General features: G+C 41.9%; 1 protein-coding gene across 8 annotated transcripts in view; it reads left to right on the top strand.

Annotated features, from left to right (window-relative positions):
- The window catches only part of MRTFB (myocardin related transcription factor B), a 186934-nt gene that overhangs the window by 155855 nt on the left and 11138 nt on the right, over positions 1-19941 (top strand). For 6 of the 8 annotated variants that reach the window (XR_009224118.1, XM_058570019.1, XM_058570018.1 and 3 more), the window contains 7 exons: positions 828-962; positions 4211-4458; positions 10012-10144; positions 10950-11984; positions 13400-13537; positions 16303-16461; positions 16816-16953. Coding sequence is in view for 7 of the 8 variants with exons in the window: in XM_058570019.1 (XP_058426002.1) it covers positions 828-962; positions 4211-4458; positions 10012-10144; positions 10950-11984; positions 13400-13537; positions 16303-16461; positions 16816-16953 (1986 nt within the window). In the remaining variant the exon portion in view is untranslated. The remainder of the gene's footprint in view (positions 1-827; positions 963-4210; positions 4459-10011; positions 10145-10949; positions 11985-13399; positions 13538-16302; positions 16462-16815; positions 16954-19941) is intronic. The other 2 variants (XM_058570023.1, XM_058570024.1) reach the window with 2 other exon arrangements.

Raw genomic sequence — 19941 nt, 5'->3', positions numbered from 1 at the left:
CTTTCCAGTAAATGAATACTTAAAATCTACTTAAAGTAGATTGCTAGTGGGACTTGATAAAAAACCTGACAAAGTCTTCTGTAGCTTCCTTCGTTAATATGTGACTCCAAATTGAGATTCAGTAATTGCTTATTTTGGCCTAGGTAACAAATTAGCTTCTTGCTTTAAAGCAAGTGTGAGGGTACTGTCAATGAAAGAGGTCAGTCTTATCAGAATGTATTCTTCAAATTTTCTCCTGTTGCAAGAAACGGGGGAGATGGTGAAAGAGAGTGCCAGTCAGGTCTGGAGACAGGAACAGAAGCTGTAAAGCACAGTTAAGGACGCCTGCTGGAGTGGGCCTCCAGGAAGTGGAAGCTTCTCACCAGACGCGCCCGGCTGTGGGTCTGGAGTGTGGGAGAGGGGCTCATCGGGCCTGTGCTGAAGACTAAATGTCACATCTGATTAGCCAGATTAGTGTGACCTCTGCGGCAAGAACATCTTATGAATACCATGTCTCATTTTGATCATTTTTACAAGAGTCTCGGACTTTTTTTCTGCCAAAAAGGACAGTTCTAACCATATTTCTGAGAAAAAACTACAGTTGAGTCAATCTAACCTTATTTAGCTTTAGCTTTTCATTGCTGTTGGGGCAAAGACTAAATAGTTGGCTCCACAGAGGTAAAGCATGTTATTCTACCATCTGGATCTCAGATATAATAGTATATTTTTCTTTGTTTCTTTTCTAGTGGACTTTTAAAAAAATGAGGTCATTCCCTTATAATTCTGGTTTGTCTATTTTTTCTGTCACTGATTTCACAGACTTGTTCCCTTTCTGATTTTTCCACCAGTTTACTTCAGTGTCCCCAGCAGTTCCTGAATTCTTGAAAACTCCTACTACGGATCAGCCCCCTACAAGGTCCACAGCTCCTGTCCTCCCCACAAACACTGTGTCCTCAGCAAAGCCTGGGCCAGCACTGGTAAAGGTGGGTACCCTGCATACACACTTGTTTGAGTGTCTTCACTTGGGACTATTGTCTGTAGCCCTGTGCACGGAGGACCAAGGCATGTGTCCACATTGCCCAGCCTGCCTTTTAGCCTGAAGCCTTGAAAAGGAAACCATGGAAGGACTTGCTAGACCAGGCCTTAATATTTGAAACTACCACCTTCAGCAAATGACCTATTGTTCTGTAGTCACAGAACAGCACAAAATTTGGCCTGTATAGAACTACTAGAACAGTGCAGAAAGGCTTTAGGAATCATTTTATCAGCAGTACCTAAGTCTACTTCCACCTGGCTGCTAAGATGAAACAAGGGGAAAAGAGAGTAAGATCAAGGGCCGGCCTAGTGGTGCAGGGGTTAGGTGCACACGCTCTGCTTTGGCGGCCTGGAGTTTGCAGGTTCAGATCCCGGGCGTGCACCGACGCACTGCTTGTCAAGCCATGCTGTGGCGGCGTCCCATATAAAGTGGAGGAAGATGGGCACAGATGTTAGCTCAGGGCCCATCTTCCTCAGCAAAAAAAAGAGGAGGATTGGCATCAGATGTTAGCTCAGGGCTGATCTTCCTCACAAAAAAAAAAGAGAGAATAAGATCGAGTTGCTTTAGCACAGCACTTGAGATTCACGAATCTCACAAACAGATGTCTTCAATGGTAACCTGATTTTGGACTTTATACACAAGGTCATACTCACTGGTATTCCAGATATATTATACAACAGGTTAAAGGTTTTAGAGAAGCAAATACTCTTTATGATTTAGCAGATTTGGCCCGATGAAGCTTGGTTTGTTCTCAGATAAGCTGCAGATTTGTGGCACTGTTCCCTGCATTTTAGTGGTCAAAATAATTCGGTTAGAATAAGTCCCTAGGAAGATTACAAATTTTCATATGTAGTACATTTTTAAAGTATTTTAAGTGTATTAGAACTGCTAAATAAAGGGGAATGGGGATAAACTGAGGAATAGTTTACTCATTTCAGATGTGGCTTTTGCCAAAACTAGCAGAACACAGACACTAAACTTTTAGTACTAAAACAGGACATCAGAGAGCTAGCTAACCCTCTCACCACCTTTCAGATGAGGAGACTGAGGCCCAAGGAAGTGAAGAAGTGACAAGGCCAGGAAGGACCCCAGTCTCCCAAACTCCAGTCTAGCCTCCTGCCTGCCTTCTGGGTGAGCCCATTGCAGTGCTCGTCAGAGGCGGTTAGCCTGGTGCATGTCCTCACTTCCGTTCATCCACGGGAACTGCCCTTGTCCCTGACCCTCCTGGAGAGAAGGCTCTCTTTCTGCTGCAGGCTCTCTTTGTCAGTGTGGCTGAGCGTACCTGGCTTCAGGGCATATATAAGTGTATTTCACCATCTTGCATTGCTTAGCATTGGCGCCAGAAATTCCTCAGGGTGGCAAGTGACAACTGTGCCAATAAAATCAGCTCTCACCTCCTCTTCCCACATCCCCAAGCATGTACCACCAATGGCACAAAGAGGGTTTGAATGCCAACCCATCCTTCCCTGCAGATGCTGAATTTCTTCTCTGCTTCTCCTATTCTCTGAATTTCTGCTCTTCACTAGTGTCTTTCTTTAAGGAGGACTTTGGTTCTAGGGCAAGAGGCATTGTTGAAGAATGTGAGGTTCAGGAGTTGAGTAGGGAATCCTAGGACTACGTACAGGTACATATTAGGAAACAGGCCGCAATTCTTTGGGTTTTTCTATGAGGAAAGCTACTTCCCATCCTCACTTGCTGAGAGACCAGACATGTGGTGACTAATAGGTAATAGCAGATTTAGTCTGAGGAATACTAGTATTATGTTTATGTCTCCCCCCCGCCATGTAGGTACCTTCCTCATTGTGGCTGAGTCAATTGTTTTATCATTACATAACAGTTATAGTCAAACCTCCTTAACTCAGACCTCATTCAGTCTTATGATCAGTTCGAAAAGACTGGAAATAAAATTTATTATTGATAACAAAATAAGCAGATGACAGTACTTTGATTAATATTGTGAGATTTTAGGAGGATGTTTTAGCAGGCAAAAAGGTTCTCTGACATTGTGATTTATTTTAAGTGCCTGATAATTCAGGTGATTTCTAATTAGCATACACATTCATCGTTCATTTATTCAGCAGCTACTTATCAAGCACCTTCTCTGTGCCAGGCACCGTTCTGGGTACTAGGAGTAGACACAGCAGTGAAGGAAACATCACGATTCACCCTCTGTGGTTAGGAATAGGAGGTAAACAGACAACAGAATAGAGTGCGCCAGTGGGGGAAGAATAAGGCGAGGATATGAGGTGAGGTGGTGGGGAGATGCTCTGGTAAAATAAGCAGATGATGTTTGGGCAGAGATGTAAAAGAGGTGAGGGAGTGAGCCATGAGGATATCTGTGGGGAGAAAGTTGGAAGTCTCTGAACAAGGAAGCCAGTATGACTGAACAGAGACAGCCGAGGGGTAAAAATTAAATGTTAATAGTGATGATTTCTGGCCTGTAGAATATGGTGGTTTTTATTTTCTTCTTTGTCTTAGTTCTTTGGGGTTTTTTGCAATTTCCTAATTCTTTGAATATGAATATATGTAACATGATCACACCAAGCTATATTTAGGTTAGTATTTCTCAAAGTCTTCTTATTAAGTTAAGTATTTTACCTAAAACCCCTTAGGAATAATTTCCTTTACCTTGTTGTTTTGTTTTGTTTTGTTGATGGACTCTTTTTTTTTTTTCAGATGAAGTTATTTTATAATATGAATACTAAAAAGTAGAAAGTGATCTGATAACTTATAAATGGAGGAGAAGAAAAAAACTCAGGAAAAAGTCATCTGATTCTTAATCATATGATGGGGTCTCACACTATAGTGAAATATACTTAATCTTTTCGCTATAGTATATTTAGTATACAGCCTGTTTTTCACTAGGAGATAATACCTGTAAGCACTTAGCAGGAGACCCACAGTAAATGTGTGTTGAATTTAAACAGACAATGCTGAGCTGAGCATCTTGCCCTTACTCTAAGGGAACAATGCAGCAGGAGAAAATAAGTTCTTAGGAGCAAGATTTCTTGGTCAAAGGGAGTATGCAAATGTTTTTATGGCCCTTGAAATATATTTAGTATATTGCTTTCCATAGTGGCTATACCAGCTTCTAAGGTGCGTTGCTTTTTAATTTCAAATCATTTAGGCATGTAGTAGGATAGATTGCATGTGGTGGCATCTCTTAAAATGTTAATTTCTTTTTCTGAAAAATAGCAAAGCCATCCCAAGAATCCGAATGACAAACACCGTAGCAAAAAGTGCAAAGATCCCAAACCCCGGGTAAAGAAGTTGAAGTACCACCAGTACATTCCACCAGATCAGAAAGGTGAGAAGAACGAGCCGCAGATGGACTCCAACTACGCCCGCCTTCTCCAGCAGCAGCAGCTGTTCCTGCAGCTACAGATCCTGAGCCAGCAGCAGCAACACTACAACTACCAGACGATCCTGCCTGCGCCACTCAAGTACGCTGCCGGGGTCAATGCTGGCTTCCTAAGTGGATTTTACTGTGGGTTTTTTATGAGGAACCATTAGTTACTAAAGGTTGGATGTTGTGATTTATTTTTGCTCAATGATTATTTTCATTTTATTGTCACCAAAGCTTATAATACAGTTTCTGAAGTCAACATAGTGAGAATAACCTGCATTCCAGTCCAGTTTTTGTCCTCCAAAATAGGTTCTGAACTTTTCAAGTTAGAAATAACTTTTCACAATTATTCATCCAGGAAAGATTTGCCTGTTATTTACTCAAATAGTTTTAGATGCGATGAGAAAAGCATAAGAAGTATAAGACCTGATATAAACAGTTTAAAAAAAAAAAAAAAAACAGATGAGCATAAAAGCTGGAATGGTCAAGGAAAGCTTCATGAAAAAGGCAGGATATTTATATGGAAAAGGGCCTGAAACCTGGGAAGAGCTCTTCCAAGCAAAGGGGAACGATCTGCGTGCAAGTGCAGAGGAAGGAGTCAGCAGCGCCTGCTTATTAGATGGTGGGGACATGGCCTGAATAAAGAAGGTGGTTAGTTTTTAAGAAAAGTGGAACACAGAATTGAGTAGAGCCAATGTCTGGAGAAACTTGAAGTTGGGCAGACTATAATCTTGATGTGATAGATGTTTCAGAGGCTCATAGTGACATGGTAACAGCAAAATGCAAGAAAGAATAGTTTGATAGCAGTATTGAAGGGGAGTCTGGAAGTAGAAAAACCAGTTAGAAATTTTGCAGTAAACTAGATGTGAGAAGAATGAACAGGTGCTGATAATGGAAAGGGAGGAACAAGTGATAGATGTTTGAAAAGACAATGAAAGGTCTTGGTGACCAACAACTGTGGGGAAGGAACATGTTTCCAGAGTTTGAGCCTAATTGGGAGGGACAGAAGGGAGTGAGTTGGGACAATTTCTGAGATTGAATTCATAGCAAGACATCCACAGTTAATTTTAATTATATAACAAAGGAAATTTCTAGATTTACATCCTCAATATGCTTTTTCTGGGAAATATAGATAAAAAAGCAAAGACACTGTTCGCTTTTCAGGAGAAAGGGATATTTACATTCAACAGGAGAAAAGAAAACTCTAGAAAAAGATCCAAAATCTCGTTATAAGGAAAAACTGTTCTCTGTGATCAAGCCCCTCAATTTATGATCATGTGATCTGTAGAATGTTTACTTCTGTTTTCTACACGTCGGCTAAGCATTCCTCCGTAGGGAGCCCCTATTTTCTAGGAGCAGAAAAGAATTAAGACCCACTAAAAAGCTCTGTTAAGAAATATCTCCTCATATGCTAATGATTATCAATTCACTTTTTTCTTTTAAGATCCAAATATCTCGAGGAAGATAAGAGCTATTAGTCATTCAGACCTTACTGTGAAGTACTTAAATCTAAAACATCAGGGCACAGAGATGAAGAAAGAAAGAATTTTTGTAGGATGTTATTATTTTAAGAGCAAGCAGGCCTGAGTGAGCTGTTGACATTGGAAGTGAACCAGGGAAGGCCAAGGAGAATTGGAAGAGTATCAGAGACAATCTGCCGCTGCTTATAGCTCTGTCCAGGACCTAGGGAGGACCCTCCACCGCCGCCACCCTCCTTTGGCATTGGGCACCAGTGATGATGGCTCGCGTTTATGTGCTCCTTACGATGCACCAAGCAATGTGCTCAACACTTGACATCATCATCATCATCCTCATTTTATCAAAGCCATTCCCAGATGAGGAAACTTAAACTGAAAATCCCATAAAAGGATTTTTTGTGGTATCTATCTATGAAATAGTCTTTTCTGTAATGAAAGAAATTGGCTGTGTGGGGCCAGCTTTGTCGACAGGAAGAACACATCTGAGGTGTAGGGTATCTGAACTCACACAGTTCTCTGTCTTTCCATTAAGGCCTCAGTTCCCCTCTTCTCCTCAAACATTCCCACCACTAAAGTAACCAAGCCACCCACCCAAGGAAAACATACAAAAAGATCCAAGAACGAGGAGGAGGAAAGATCTCTTATTTTTGTGTATTATTTCACCACACAGAGACTGAGCATAACTGCTGTTTAATTTCCAGGTCCTAAAAATGGAGATGTTGTTTTCTAACACATTGTTTCTTTTTACCAAAATTCCAATACAAGAAACTGAATATGGAAGTCCTCTAGTGCTTGCAGTAGTGGGATTTTACCTGATAACGCAGGTAAAATCTTTACCTTGGAAAGAGCAAGAGCCTGAAGAGATGGGGCTTTAGTCCCAGTGAGGCCACTCATGACAGAGGGTCCTGAAGGTCACCTCATTGCTCTGAACTTCAGGTTTCTCATCGACACAGTGATCACATTCATCAGGCCACCCCCCCATTTTTTATAATTTTTTTTTTTTAATTTATTTTTTCCCCCAAAGCCCCAGTAGTTGTATGTCATAGCTGCACATCCTTCTAGTTGCTGTATGTGGGACGCGGCCTCAGCATGGCTGGAGAAGCAGTGCGTCGGTGCGTGCCCGGGATCCGAACCTGGGCCACCAGCAGCAGAGCGCATGCACTTAACTGCTAAGCCACGGGGCCGCCCCCCCCCCCTTTTTTTCTCTTGATTTGGGGGAAAAATAGATCAACTTACTTCTGTTATTTTAAAGGTTGAATTAAACACTGATGAACATGTTAATCATAGTAACAAGTAGAATATTGTAGAATCTCAAACAAAAGACCACATGAATAGAATAATTTAAATCATGCATTCTTAAGGAGATATCGTTCACAATGGAGCAAAAGTTGATTGGGGGGACTCTTGCACTTTTTGTTTAAGAAAGCACAGACATCCATACAGTACACAGACAGTTATGCAGTATATTGTGGTATTAAAGTGCCATGGGGAGCCAGCCTGATGGCCTAGTGGTTCAAGGTCGGCACTTGCACCACTTCGGCGGCCGCAGTTCGTTTCCCAGTCGCAGAACCACACCACCCGTCTGTCAGTTGCCATGCTGTGGTGATGACTCACATAGAAGAACTAGAAAGACTTACAACTAGGATGTAGAACCATGTACTGCAGCTTTGGGGAGAAAGAAAAAAAGAGGAAGATTGGCAACAAATGCTAGCTCAGGGCAAATCTTTCCCTGCAAAAAAAAAAAAAAATGTCATGGGGAGGGTGGTGAGGAAAAAAGATGTCCTTGGGGGGACAAGAATGAAAATAAGGTAGAGAAACTCTGATTTTATAATTCTAACATGAAATTTAAAAATTGAATTTTTAAAAATGAGAATAGTGATACACAAAATATTTGTCATTTCATCCAAACTTAAGAAACTTCATCTCAAATACTTCAAGTACTTAACTTCAACAAAATTTAGGCAGGTTTAAAAAGACCCCAAATTGAATGTCAAGAGTGAGTTGTTGACAGGACCAGAACTGGCTTCAAACACAGGCTTCTTAAAACTCATTTGACAAAGATCATCCAGCTATGGACCTCACCCCATCAGCATCATCACCGCAGATCCCTATTTCAGAATGTGGAATCCAAAGTCTCTTTGGCTTCAGCGCCAAGATTTCTATGACAATAAAGCCTGAGGCTGTAATGGAATTGGCTATACAGTATCAGCCATCACGGGTACCTTTCTTTCATAGGTGTCAACCACCCAGAAAAGGAAATACCATTGTTACCAAGAGTATCACTGTCAGCAGAAGTTAGGAGGGGACATGGCTTTGATGTAGAAAGGAATGTAGGGAAATTAGTAGAAAAGTAAAACTGATTCACCAGTGTTTTTTAAATAAACTTTTAAAAATGAAGTATGAATTACAGAGGAGTTCATAAATCGATAGTGAAAATTAACGCCAAAGTAAACACACTGCTGTAACCACTACCTAAATCAAGAAATGGAGGGCCGGCCCCGTGGCTTAGCGGTTAAGTGCGCGCACTCCGCTGCTGGCGGCCAGGGTTCGGATCCTGGGCGCACACCAACGCACCGCTTCTCAGGCCATGCTGAGGCCACATCCCACATACAGCAACTAGAAGGATGTGGAACTGACATACAACTATCTGCTGGGGCTTTTGGGGGAAAAATAAATAAATAAAGTTTAAAAAAAAAAAAAAAAGAAATGGAACATTGTGAGTACCCCAAAAGGCCTCCTGCGTCCACTCTCAGTGACTGTCCTGACTTCTATCCCAGAGATGAGTTTTGCCTATTTTTGAACTTTATATAAATGCAGTCCTACAGTACACGTATGTGTCTGGCTTCTTTTGCTCGACATTATGTTTGTGAGAGGCATCTTTATAGGTGCAGAGGTAGCAGCTATTTTTATTGCTGTCTAACATTCTGTAATTTATCCATGCATCATACTCTTGATGGACAGTTGGGTTGTTTCCAATTCGGGCTATTATGAATAATGCCATAGTAAATATTCTAACCTGAATCTTTTGGTTCACGTATGTATTTCTTTGTCAGGTGTCTGTCTAGGAATCGAATTGCTGGTTCAGAGGATAGGCATAGATTTTTCTTTAGTAGATTCTATGAAACAGTTCTCCAAAGTGGCTGTGCCAGTTCACACTTCTACTGGCCATGTATGAGAGTTCTGGTTGTTCTGAGTACTTGGTATCATCAGTCCTACTCATTATAGCAGCAGTTCTGCTGCATTATGCAATGCTATCTTGTTGCGCTTTTCATTTTCCTTATACATATTGAGATTAAGCACTGGTTCACATATTTATTGACCATTTGGATATACTTTCCTGTGGTATACTTGTTCAAGATTTTCCCATTGGGTTTTCTTTTTCTTACTGATTTGCAAGACTTTTTTGTATATTCTAGATATGAGGCATTTGTCAGAAATATGTATTACAAATATCTTCTCCTCTGGCTTAGCTTTTTGCCCTCTTAAAGGTATCCCTTTTAATTAGAGCTTTTTGTGTCCGGTTTAAGAAATCTTTGCCTAGCCAAAGGCCATGAAGATATTATCCCAAGTTTTCTGGTAAAAGCTTTATTGTTTTCATAATTTACATTCAGGTTTTGTGGACGATGTGAGGTAGGGGTCAGTCAAGAGCCCTATTTTTTTCTGTATGAATATCCAGGTTGGCCCAGCACCATTTATTGGGAGGACCACCCCTTCTCCACTGCACTGCAGAGTCATCTTTGTGATAACTCAAGTGCCTGTGTATCTGGAGGTCTGCTTCTGGATTCTCTGTTCTCTCTCACTTGTCTGTTGTTCGTCCTGTACCAGCACCACACCATCTTAATAACTGGCTTTGTAATAAATTTTGATGTCTGGTGGTATGACTCTTCCAGGTTTGCTTTTCTTCTTCAAGGATGCCACGGCCATTCTTGGTGTTTTGTATTTCCATATAGAGCTTAGAATCACCTTCTAAATTTCTACTAAGCAAACAAGGAAACAAACATCTGCAGAGATTTTTATTGGGATCTAATTTGATTGACATCTTTATAATATTGAGTCTTCTAATCGATGACCATGATGTTTTTCTCTTCATAAGTTAACAAATTGTTAGCAGAAGCAACATCAAATCCAGAAATTACTTTATTATCAACTCTAATTTTCTTTTTCTTTTGAAGGCCACTCAATGACAAAAATAACAACAGTGGGAATTCAGCTTTGAACAATACCATACCTAACACACCAAGACAGAATACATCTGCTCCTGTGAGAAAGCCAGGACCTCTGCCTTCAAGCTTGGATGACTTAAAGGTGATAATTCCAAGTAGAGTTTATTCACCCATAAGTACCACAAAAATGTAAATGATTTGCCAGATTATCTAGCAGATGTAGGTAGTTTTCAATAGACATTCAGCTTTACCAACAATATGATAACCTTTATAGAGGTGCTTTCTTTTTACATCCATTAAGTTTCTTTTAAAATGACCAGTATAACTCTCATTTATTGAGCATATACCTTGTGCAGGCATCATACCAGGTCTGACTCCAGGGGCACATCTTTTTCCTTCCCTGCTCATTGCCAAGTGTGGGAGAAGCAGGAAGATGTAACAGTTAAGAACATGGTCTCCAGCACCAGCCTTCCTGGGTTTCTACCCCAGCTAAGCCTTCTATTAGCTGTGGTAGCCTGGACTAGTGATTCAGCCTCTCTCTGCCCCGATCTCCTCAGCTGTAAAACAGGAATAATAATAATAATAATGCCTACCTGGTGAAGATTAATTGAAAGAATAAAGCACTTCCAACAGTGTCTGGCACATGGTAATTACTCAATAAATGTAGCTGTTATCAGTATCATTTCTGGTAGTAAATCTTTTCTTTGACATAACAGGGGAATTACCTTCTAAAAACCCTTGCTTTATCACTGGCTTTCAAGTTCTTCAGGTCTGTAGCTGTGTGTGTTTGTGTGTGTTAAAAAAGGAAAAGCTGTCCCACTTTCAGATACGCAGTAATACAGAGTTGTCTGACAGATGGAGGCACCTTTTCCATCATAAAAGTGTCCAGTAGATTTGTCAGAACGTTTAATACCAAAAGAAGAGATCTGATTTGTTTGTACTTCCAGGTGTCAGAACTGAAGACAGAACTGAAGTTAAGGGGTCTTCCAGTATCAGGCACCAAACCGGACCTCATCGAACGCCTGAAACCCTACCAGGAAATGAACAGCAGTGGCGTTGCTGCTAGTGGCATCGTGGCAGTGTCAACGTCTGCCATCGTCACTAGTAACCCAGAAGTCACCATGGCATTGCCAGTTACAACACTGCTTAACTCTGTGACTAGCTCAGGCTCCACTTTCAAGGCAGAATTGCCATCTGCTGGAACCAGCAACGTAGCCCATGTTGAAAATGTTAATTCCCCTCTGCCAATCTCGCCATCTCCCTCTGAACAGTCCAGTCTCAGTACCGAGGACACAAACATGACAGACACTTTCACCGAGATTATGACCATGATGTCTCCTTCACAGTTCTTGTGCTCATCTCCCTTGAGAGTGACAAATAGTGAAGACAGCCTAAGTCCCACCAGCAGCACTCTGTCAAATCTGGAACTGGACGCAGCTGAGAAGGATCGCAAGCTTCAGGAGAAAGAGAAGCAGATCGAAGAGCTAAAGAGGAAACTGGAACAAGAGCAGAAGCTTGTGGAAGTTCTGAAAATGCAACTTGAGGTTGAAAAACGAGGGCAGCAGCAGCGGCCACTGGAATCCCAGCCCAGCACGCCAGCTAATTCTGCCAAGAAGTTAGACCAGAAACACGGCAGTGTAGGTTCCTCCGTCAAAGACGAGACCTCGCTCACTGACTGCTCCAGCTCCAGGCAGCCCGTCCCAGTAGCCAGCCATTCTGTAGGCCAGCCTGTCTCTACTGGTGGCCAGACCCTTGTTGCCAAAAAGGCTGTAGTGATCAAGCAAGAGGTCCCTGTGGTCCAGGCAGAGCCGCAGAGCATCGTCCCGCAGTTTTATGTGAGTTCCCAGGGACAGCCACCGCCTGCCATCGCTCAGCCCCAGGCTTTACTGACCGCGCAAACTGCTCAGCTGCTGCTCCCGGTGTCCATCCAGGGCTCGAATGTCACCTCAGTGCAACTCCCAGTAGGCAGCCTCAAACTCCAGGTGTGAAGTGTGTCTTCTAACTACTTTGCCTTAGAGCCTGCATAGAATGGAAACTGCTCATGATGAATACCTGAGCTTTTTCATAAATGCATCCAAATTGGTGGCAGAAAACTTGTGCGGGGGGTGGGGGTGGTTATTCAAAAATTTGAATAGTGCTGTTTTTATATAGTAAAAACAAAGAAGGAGTGCTTTTCTATTTCTGTTTAATGAACACAGTGTTATACATGTAGACATTTTAAATACCGGTGACATTACCATGATAATAGCTACTGTCATTGAGTACTTTTTATGTGCAAGGCATAGCATCAGGTACTTCAAATGGCTTACTTGATGTAATCCTCCCTTCCCCCAGAAGATCCAAGTGATAAAGCCCATTTCTAGATAAGGAAACTGAGGCCTGCAGAGGTTTAGTAAGTTGCTCAAGGACAGAGCTGGCATTTAAACCCAGGCCTTCTGGCTGCAGAGCTCTTATTCTTATACCCACTGCTATATTCTGCCTCCCAAATGTAGTTCTTGAAAGGCATCATTAATGTGAAGATGCCTAAACTAAGGAAAATGTGACCACAAACTTAGGAGTGAGGATGTTAGTGAGAGAGATGAAAACACTGGTGAGCATGACATTTCCTTTTGTGCCTCCATAACCTATGTGTTGACCTTAAGTTGTTTTTATGTGACGTGATGTCAGTAGGTTTTAACAAACTGTGGGCCACAGGTAAACAGAAACCATTTGGAGCAGTGCTCAACCTTGACTCCCCAGAGTCAAGGCAGAGAGGAGGAGTCTTGTCCCCTGGGGTTAGGAGGCATGACCCAAAGGCCCTTGGCATATGCAGAAATCCTCATTCCCTTGTTTAATCTTCAGAGTATCTGTGAAATTGAAAGTCTACTCTATGATACAGCTTTCCTAAACCTTTTTTTCCATCCAAATCTTCCATTAGAGTTGATGTTCTAGGAACAAGAACTGCGTTTTATCCTGGGCCTGTATGTACCCCAGCACATGGCTGGCTGTCCCCATACAGTGCACACACTGCAGCTTAAATGCAGGAATTTGCACAGTTAGGCCTCACAAACTTCCTTGCTGCTATTAAAATTATTATAACACCTGACCTATTATGTGTAGATCTGCTATAGGTTCTTTTTATTTCAGTTTTCTATTTTCCCAGAATTTTCAAGATGAAAATCTTAGCCACTTAAGAAAACAATAAGAGCATGAAAATAACTGTCTGGTGTTTAAGTCTCTGGTTTAGAATTGTTACAGTCAAATTTATGTGCCGATGAATTAAAGTATTTATCTGTAAACATTTTATGTTATTTCATTTCAGATATGATTCCCAAGTGACCAGTTGTTCCACATCTAAACTCTTGATTCTAGCTTTGATTTTGACAATTAAATTGATGTTTTTTTATTTGCCTCCTAGACTCCACCGCAAGCAGGAATTCAGACTCAGCCTCAGATAGCAACTGCTGCCTTGTCCTCAGGCTTGGCCCAGACTGTACCTCAGAAACAAGACACTTTCACGCCCCATGTGCTCAGTCCATCTCAGCAAGTCAGAAAGGTTGGTGGATGCTAACGAATGACAGACTGTTGGTTTTTACTATCATCTGCTTAGTCATTCAACAAGCATCTCATAGGAGCCTCCTCCATAGGAAGCTCCTGTTTGTTCTTTTCTATGATCCATCTCCCATCAGATGAGCCTCAGGTCAGGTGCCATTTGGCTACAGATTATCCAATTATTTGGGAAAGAGAAAGAGTTCTTTATTACTCAAAGATAGCTCATCTTAACAGTTAAACCCCTTTTCCAAGTAAAAGTTTCAAAAGTATTTTTTTAATCCTCAGGTATAGAATTTTCTGGGTTTTAAAATAAATCTTTTCAAATTAATCATTTTGTGGGGGGCGGGGAAACTGCTGTTCCCTGGGAGAAGATATTTGAAGATACTTTGTGAAATGTTTATCTTGAGTAAGATCTTCATATATATTTTTAAGAGTTTGCCATCTCACAGATCAAGAGCCAGAAGGCCTAGGTCTGGTTATCATTCTGGTTCACCATTTCGTCCATGTTGGGCCTTGTGCAGAATTCACTTACTTTCTCTAAGTGTCAGTTTCCGGATGTAGGGCCCAGTGTCCTCTACATGAGTTCCTACCAAAAAGTTCTGATGTTAAATAGCCCCAAAAGTTACCAAAATTCCCTCTTATCCAGTAGGTGGAGCTATGTGCACATCTCCTTGATAGAAAAATCTTAAGGCCTCAAAAATAGGTCTTACTATTTTAAACCTGAGAATTATTAGTCCCAGAATTTTAATCTTCAGCATAAAAGAACCTAGATAATTAGGTGTACCTGTAGATATGCCTCAGGGTGGTGTGAACTGTCTGAGGAACAGACAGAAACGACCTCTTGGGTCAAGAACAATCACATTAACACACGTGCTCTCTTTTGGAATCTCTTCTGAGAAATGCAGAGAACAAAGAGCTATAGTTGCATATTGCTTAGTTTGGGCTCAAAATAACATTTTAGTGTAGTGATAAGCTTAGTGAATAGTCAAATATTAAGACAGTTTTCTTTGTTTTAGAGAGGAGAGAGAAAAACAATATAATGGGATTAATAAGGGCTTATTCACTAAGTCTCAACATACTAGAATTAGGAATCATTACTTCCAATTTAAAGGAAGAAATTTTTTTGCCAAATATAAGGAAATTCAACTTTTTCAAAGAGAAGTTGTTCTGTTTTGAAGGATATAAACACATATACATAGTTTCATGCTTAAGAAATACTTGTGTAGGGCCGGCCCCGTGGCTTAGTGGTTAAGTACCCGCGCTCCGCTGCTGGCGGCCCGGGTTTGGATCCCGGGCGCGCACCGACGCACCGCTTCTCCGGCCATGCTGAGGCCGCGTCCCACATGCAGCAACTAGAAGGATGTGCAGCTATGACATACAACTATCTACTGGGGCTTTGGGGGTGGGGGAGGATAAATAAATAAATAAATCTTTAAAAAAAAAAAAAAGAAAGAAATACTTGTGTATATTTATAATAAAAATATAGGAGATAAGTTTTTCTTTCAGAATACTAGGGGTATAAAGTATATTAAATATTTTTATGTGCAAACCAGTTTGGTGAAATATAGTTACAATATCAACATTATGGCCATACATTTGTAAAAGGCCCTAAAACCTTTGGCTCTTAGTGGGGCTAAACAAAACACAATGTAGTTTCCACAGGAAGAAATTTTCATCCATGCCTGACAGAGCAGAAGACAGCTTCTCAGAAGGGGGCAGAGTTCAAATGGGGTCTTGCAAGGATTTGGAGAAATTTTCAAGAAACTGGAAAATTGAGCATGGCCACAGCATGTATGTAGCCTTTTGGTAGGATGGAAAAAGGGTCAAGTAGTAAAGTTTACACACTAGCTAAAGATAATGATTTTACCCAGAAGACAGAAGACCCGGTGAGTGTGGGAGGGACTCGGTCAGGTGTGTGTGTCAAGACTGTAATTGCGGTGGCAGGTTGATAGGCAGGGAGGCACAGCTAGGCAGCCGTGGCAGTGGTCCAGTGATAGATAATAAGGACCTGGATTAGGACAGCAGAGAACAGAGGCCTGATTCAAGAGGCATTTCTAAGAGGTATTAGCAAAGAGGGGAGAAAGCAGTAGACTGATGGCTCCATTTACCTAAGTTTTTTTAAAAAATGAAGGCAAAACCAAGAATTATTTTCCCTTAGAGGTTGGGGGTGGTGAGAGGAAAGGGGAAAGTTTAGTTTGGAGTATATTAAATTTGAGATGTCCAAAATTTATGTTTGTAGATGTTATAAATGTAGCTTTGGCACTTGGGAGCAAGGTTGGAAGAGAGAAGTGGGCTTGGGGATTATTTGCTTAATCCTGAGCTTTAAAGCCATCAGAGTGGATGAGATCCCCCTACTGAGGAATATAAGAAATTCAGCTATCCTTGAAGAGGAAAATTATGCGGAGCAAATGCTGCTTTCCCACGAGAACTGTCCACACTGCCATCAAAGACAGGCCACTGAGTAAAGGGACCATTGACACTCGAAAAACCATGCAAACCATGGCCTGTGGGCCAAATCCAGCCCCCGCCTGTTTTTATAGATAGTTTTATTGGAACCCAGCCACACTCATTTGTTTATATGTTGTCTAGGCTGCTTCTGTGCTACAACGGCAGAGGTGAGCAGTTACAACAGAGACCACGTGGCCCACAAGCCCTAAACTATATACTTTGTGGCCCTTTACAGAAAACGTTTGCCAACCCCTGTTCTAAAACGTCTTTATTAGGAAGAGCAATAGAACAAATTGATGGGAAAATATTTATTCATTACAGGTTTTCACAAACTCGGCATCAAACACAGTTCTTCCGTATCAGAGACCACCTGCTCCAGCAGTCCCACAGCCCTTTATTAATAAGACATCCAACAGCCTTCCTCAATCCAGAAATGCACCGCTTCCATCCCTGCAAAACGGACCTAACACTCCCAACAAGGTAATCCCACCAGGATTGTACACCAGGAACAATGCTTACTGCTGTACACAATCCTTCCAAAGCGCAGTGCGTTAGGCTGGGAATGACTATCAATACTACTGAGGCAAAATAGCCAAAAACACCGTGATGATAGTTATTAAGGGGCGGCTTAGCTGTTATGACAGTGAAGATGACCCTTCCCACATGAGACGGCCCACCAGTGCTGTTGCCTCACAGGTCATAGGTCATAAGCCTCGCCGGCTAGGAGTTCCATGATTTGGCTGCTGTGTGAGGAACAGCAGAGCTGAGCCTAGCCAGGGCACAGGGAAGCTTACTGCCCAGAGCTGACATGTGCTCCTCCTCTGTTTGCCACAGCCTGGGTCGCCCCCTCCACCCCAACAGTTTGTCGTCCAGCACTCTCTCTTTGGGAGCCCAGTCCCCAAGACGAAAGACCCTCCCCGCTATGAGGAGGCCATCAAGCAGACGCGCAGCGTCCAGTCCTCCCTTCCAGAGGTAAGTGAGGCCAGTGGCCATGGTCCACGGGCTCAGATTTGGTGTGTCATTCTCAAATTGAATCCCTTGTCTAAGATGGACTTGCCTCAATAGAAATAAATGTCATGGTTAGGAGCCTTGTTAGCATTTTAAGTGCTATTTAAAATCAAAATATCATTCACTATGAAGAGTCCCAAACAGTTTGCAGCAGCTCTGTAAGCTGCAGCTCCTACTTACTCAGAAATTCAGGGGTTGGGTCATGTTAGGGATAGATGTGATTGTGACCAGGGCACATATTTTATACAGGTCCCTCTTTGCTAAAGCCACCATTTGTCAGGCCAGCATCAAATTGACCCTCTTCTGCTTGGCTGGCCTTCAAGACTGCCCAGCACCTACACCCACTCTGTCCTGCCTCATCTCTTTCTAGTCCTTAGCACCCTCTGCTCTGGCCGGCGAGCCCATGCAAGCAACTTTGTTCATATATTGAGCAAATGCACTTTGGAGGGGACAGACCTGAGGTCCTCCTGGCTTCACCACACACTGATACTCACCTGGCAACCACGTGGTCTTGGGCAAGGTGCTTACCTCTCCTCTGAGCCTTCCTTGTTGCTTTGACAAAATAGGAGGAGCCGCACCTATTCCAAGAGATGGAAAAGTTAAGAGTTCCTGTTTGTAAAAGCCTCTGGTGGGTGCCCAACAATGACAGCCTCATCATACCTTACCCTAAGCATTCCTCCTAGTCTCCCTGCCTATCTAAAGCTTAAAAGTCAACTCGCTCTCAAGAAAGAACCCCAGCCTCGTAAGAGAATGCAAGAAGAGAACCTGACACCACTGCAGGGATGCTGAAAGGAGACAACAAGACGTAACAGAGCAGAGCAGGACTGTTTACTACACACAGCAAACAGTGGGAGCATCAGCACAGTTGTGCCAGTGCCCCGTGCTCCCATAGTCCATGGGGTGACTCACTAGGGCCCAGTGAGGGCTGCACATGCAGTGGATTGGGCAGGGCCGAGGGCTTAGCACTTCTTGCAGCAAACAAGCCAGTCCTCTCAACCAGAGAATGAGCATAGCCATGCTGTGGTCACCTTGACCTACTTACTCACCTCAGTGAGCAGCTGCGGAAACTGCTCAGAACCAGGCAGCAGTGTGCAGTTTGGCACACTCACAAAGGGCGTGCAGGGATGCTCGGGTAGACTGTATCCCTGAGGAAGTATGCAGTTACCGTATGCTTCTTTGTATTCACTTAATGCCGAAGGAAGATAACTTTTCCAGGTGTAAAATGTTACTATAGTTCCAGACTCAGCAGGGGCCCATATCTGTGATGGAAAGCCAAATTTCAGAAATAGGTTAAACATTTGCAATAAGAATTGAAACAAATGGTGCTGAACTAGACTGTCCTCCCCATTGGTCTATTCAGAAGTGACACCTGTTCTCTTCAGAGGAGAGCAGAGATGAATTGCCAAGAACTTAACTACAATTTTTAAGAAAGTAAAAAGGTAGCACTCATCCTTCGAAACCTGATTCTAATGTGTAGGTTAATATGTACTACTTACTTGATTTATGTAAGAACGACAAAGACAAATCATCTCACTTTAACCTAAGATAGCTGATTGTAATCCCTGCCATTTACTTGTCTCTTGTTCATGTTTATAGAGTGAGGGAGCCAAATTCTATATTAGTTCTGTATTCAAATGAGTGGCTATCTGTAGTACCTCTGTATACACCATTGAGCACCAAACTCCAGGAACTCTGAGGTTTTTAATATGTATTTACTCAGACTTCCAGTTCCACTACTGGCTAAGAAAGGCCCTACCAGTTCAGTCTTCCCACAGATAACAGCTATAAACCGGTCATAATAGAAAAAGCAACTGCATGAGGCTCTGAAGAGTGAATAGAAGCAGTCATATTATGGTGAGGCGTGCACACAGGGAGTTATATGGCGTGAGTTCCCTCTTGTTGCTGCTTTTACTCTAGGGTAAGGTGGTAGTTACTGATAGAAAACCCCAGCCTTTATGGCCTGGGAAACCAGAGGACTGAGTCAAGAGCAACCCAGGAGGGAAAGAACCAGAAAGGAGATCCCCAAATTCTGTCTTCCCACATCTTTGGCTGACCCCTCAGCCCTAAGGAATGGAGTAGAGTCATAGCAGCTCAGCTAAAAACAAAAGATATAAACTGAGATTGGAACTTCTGCCCAAGAAACATTTTGAAGGTCAAGTCCAACCAAGTTAAACCTTTGCCTACTAAAACAAAAGAAATCACTCATCTGAGAAAAATAACAGAATACAGTCTCTACAATTTGATATCCATAACAGCCATTCATAACATGCAATACACAAAGAATCAGGAAAATGTGAACCTTTCTCAAGGGAAAAGAGCAATCAGCTAAGACCAGCCCCCAGCTAATCCAGATGTTAGCATTTGCAGACCAGGATTTTAAAACAATGTTAATAAGTATCCTCAATAATGTAAAAGAACATATACTCATAATGAATGAAAAGTATAGGGAATATAAGCAAATATAGAAATTATTTTTTTAATAAAATGGAAATTCTAAAACTAAAAAATACAGTATCTGAAATGAAAAAAATTATAGATAATCTTAGCAGAATGGAGATGGCAGGGGTAAAAAAAAAATTCAGTGAACTTGAAGATAGATCAATAGAACTGTTATTCCAATCTGAATAACAGACAGAAAAAAGATTTTTAAAAAAGTGAACAGAGCCTCGGAGACCTGTTATTTAATATCAAATAATCCAACATGGGTATGATAGGAGTCGTTGGAGAGGAGAGAGAGAAGGAGGCAGGTAAAATATTTTAAGAAATAATGGCCGAATTTTTCACAAATATGATAAAAGACAAGTTTACAGCTTTCAGATGTTTAATGAACACCAAGCAGGATAAATGGAAGGCCTAGTCATATCATAGTCAAATTATTCAAAGCCAAAGTTAAAGATGCTTTCAAAATCTTGAAAGCATCGAGAGAAAAGCAATACAATATATACAGGGAAC

The sequence above is a fragment of the Diceros bicornis genome, chromosome 26 (genome assembly GCF_020826845.1).
Source record: "Diceros bicornis minor isolate mBicDic1 chromosome 26, mDicBic1.mat.cur, whole genome shotgun sequence".
NCBI classification, from domain to species: Eukaryota; Metazoa; Chordata; class Mammalia; order Perissodactyla; family Rhinocerotidae; genus Diceros; species Diceros bicornis.
This window is presented reverse-complemented; position numbering and strand designations above follow the sequence as displayed.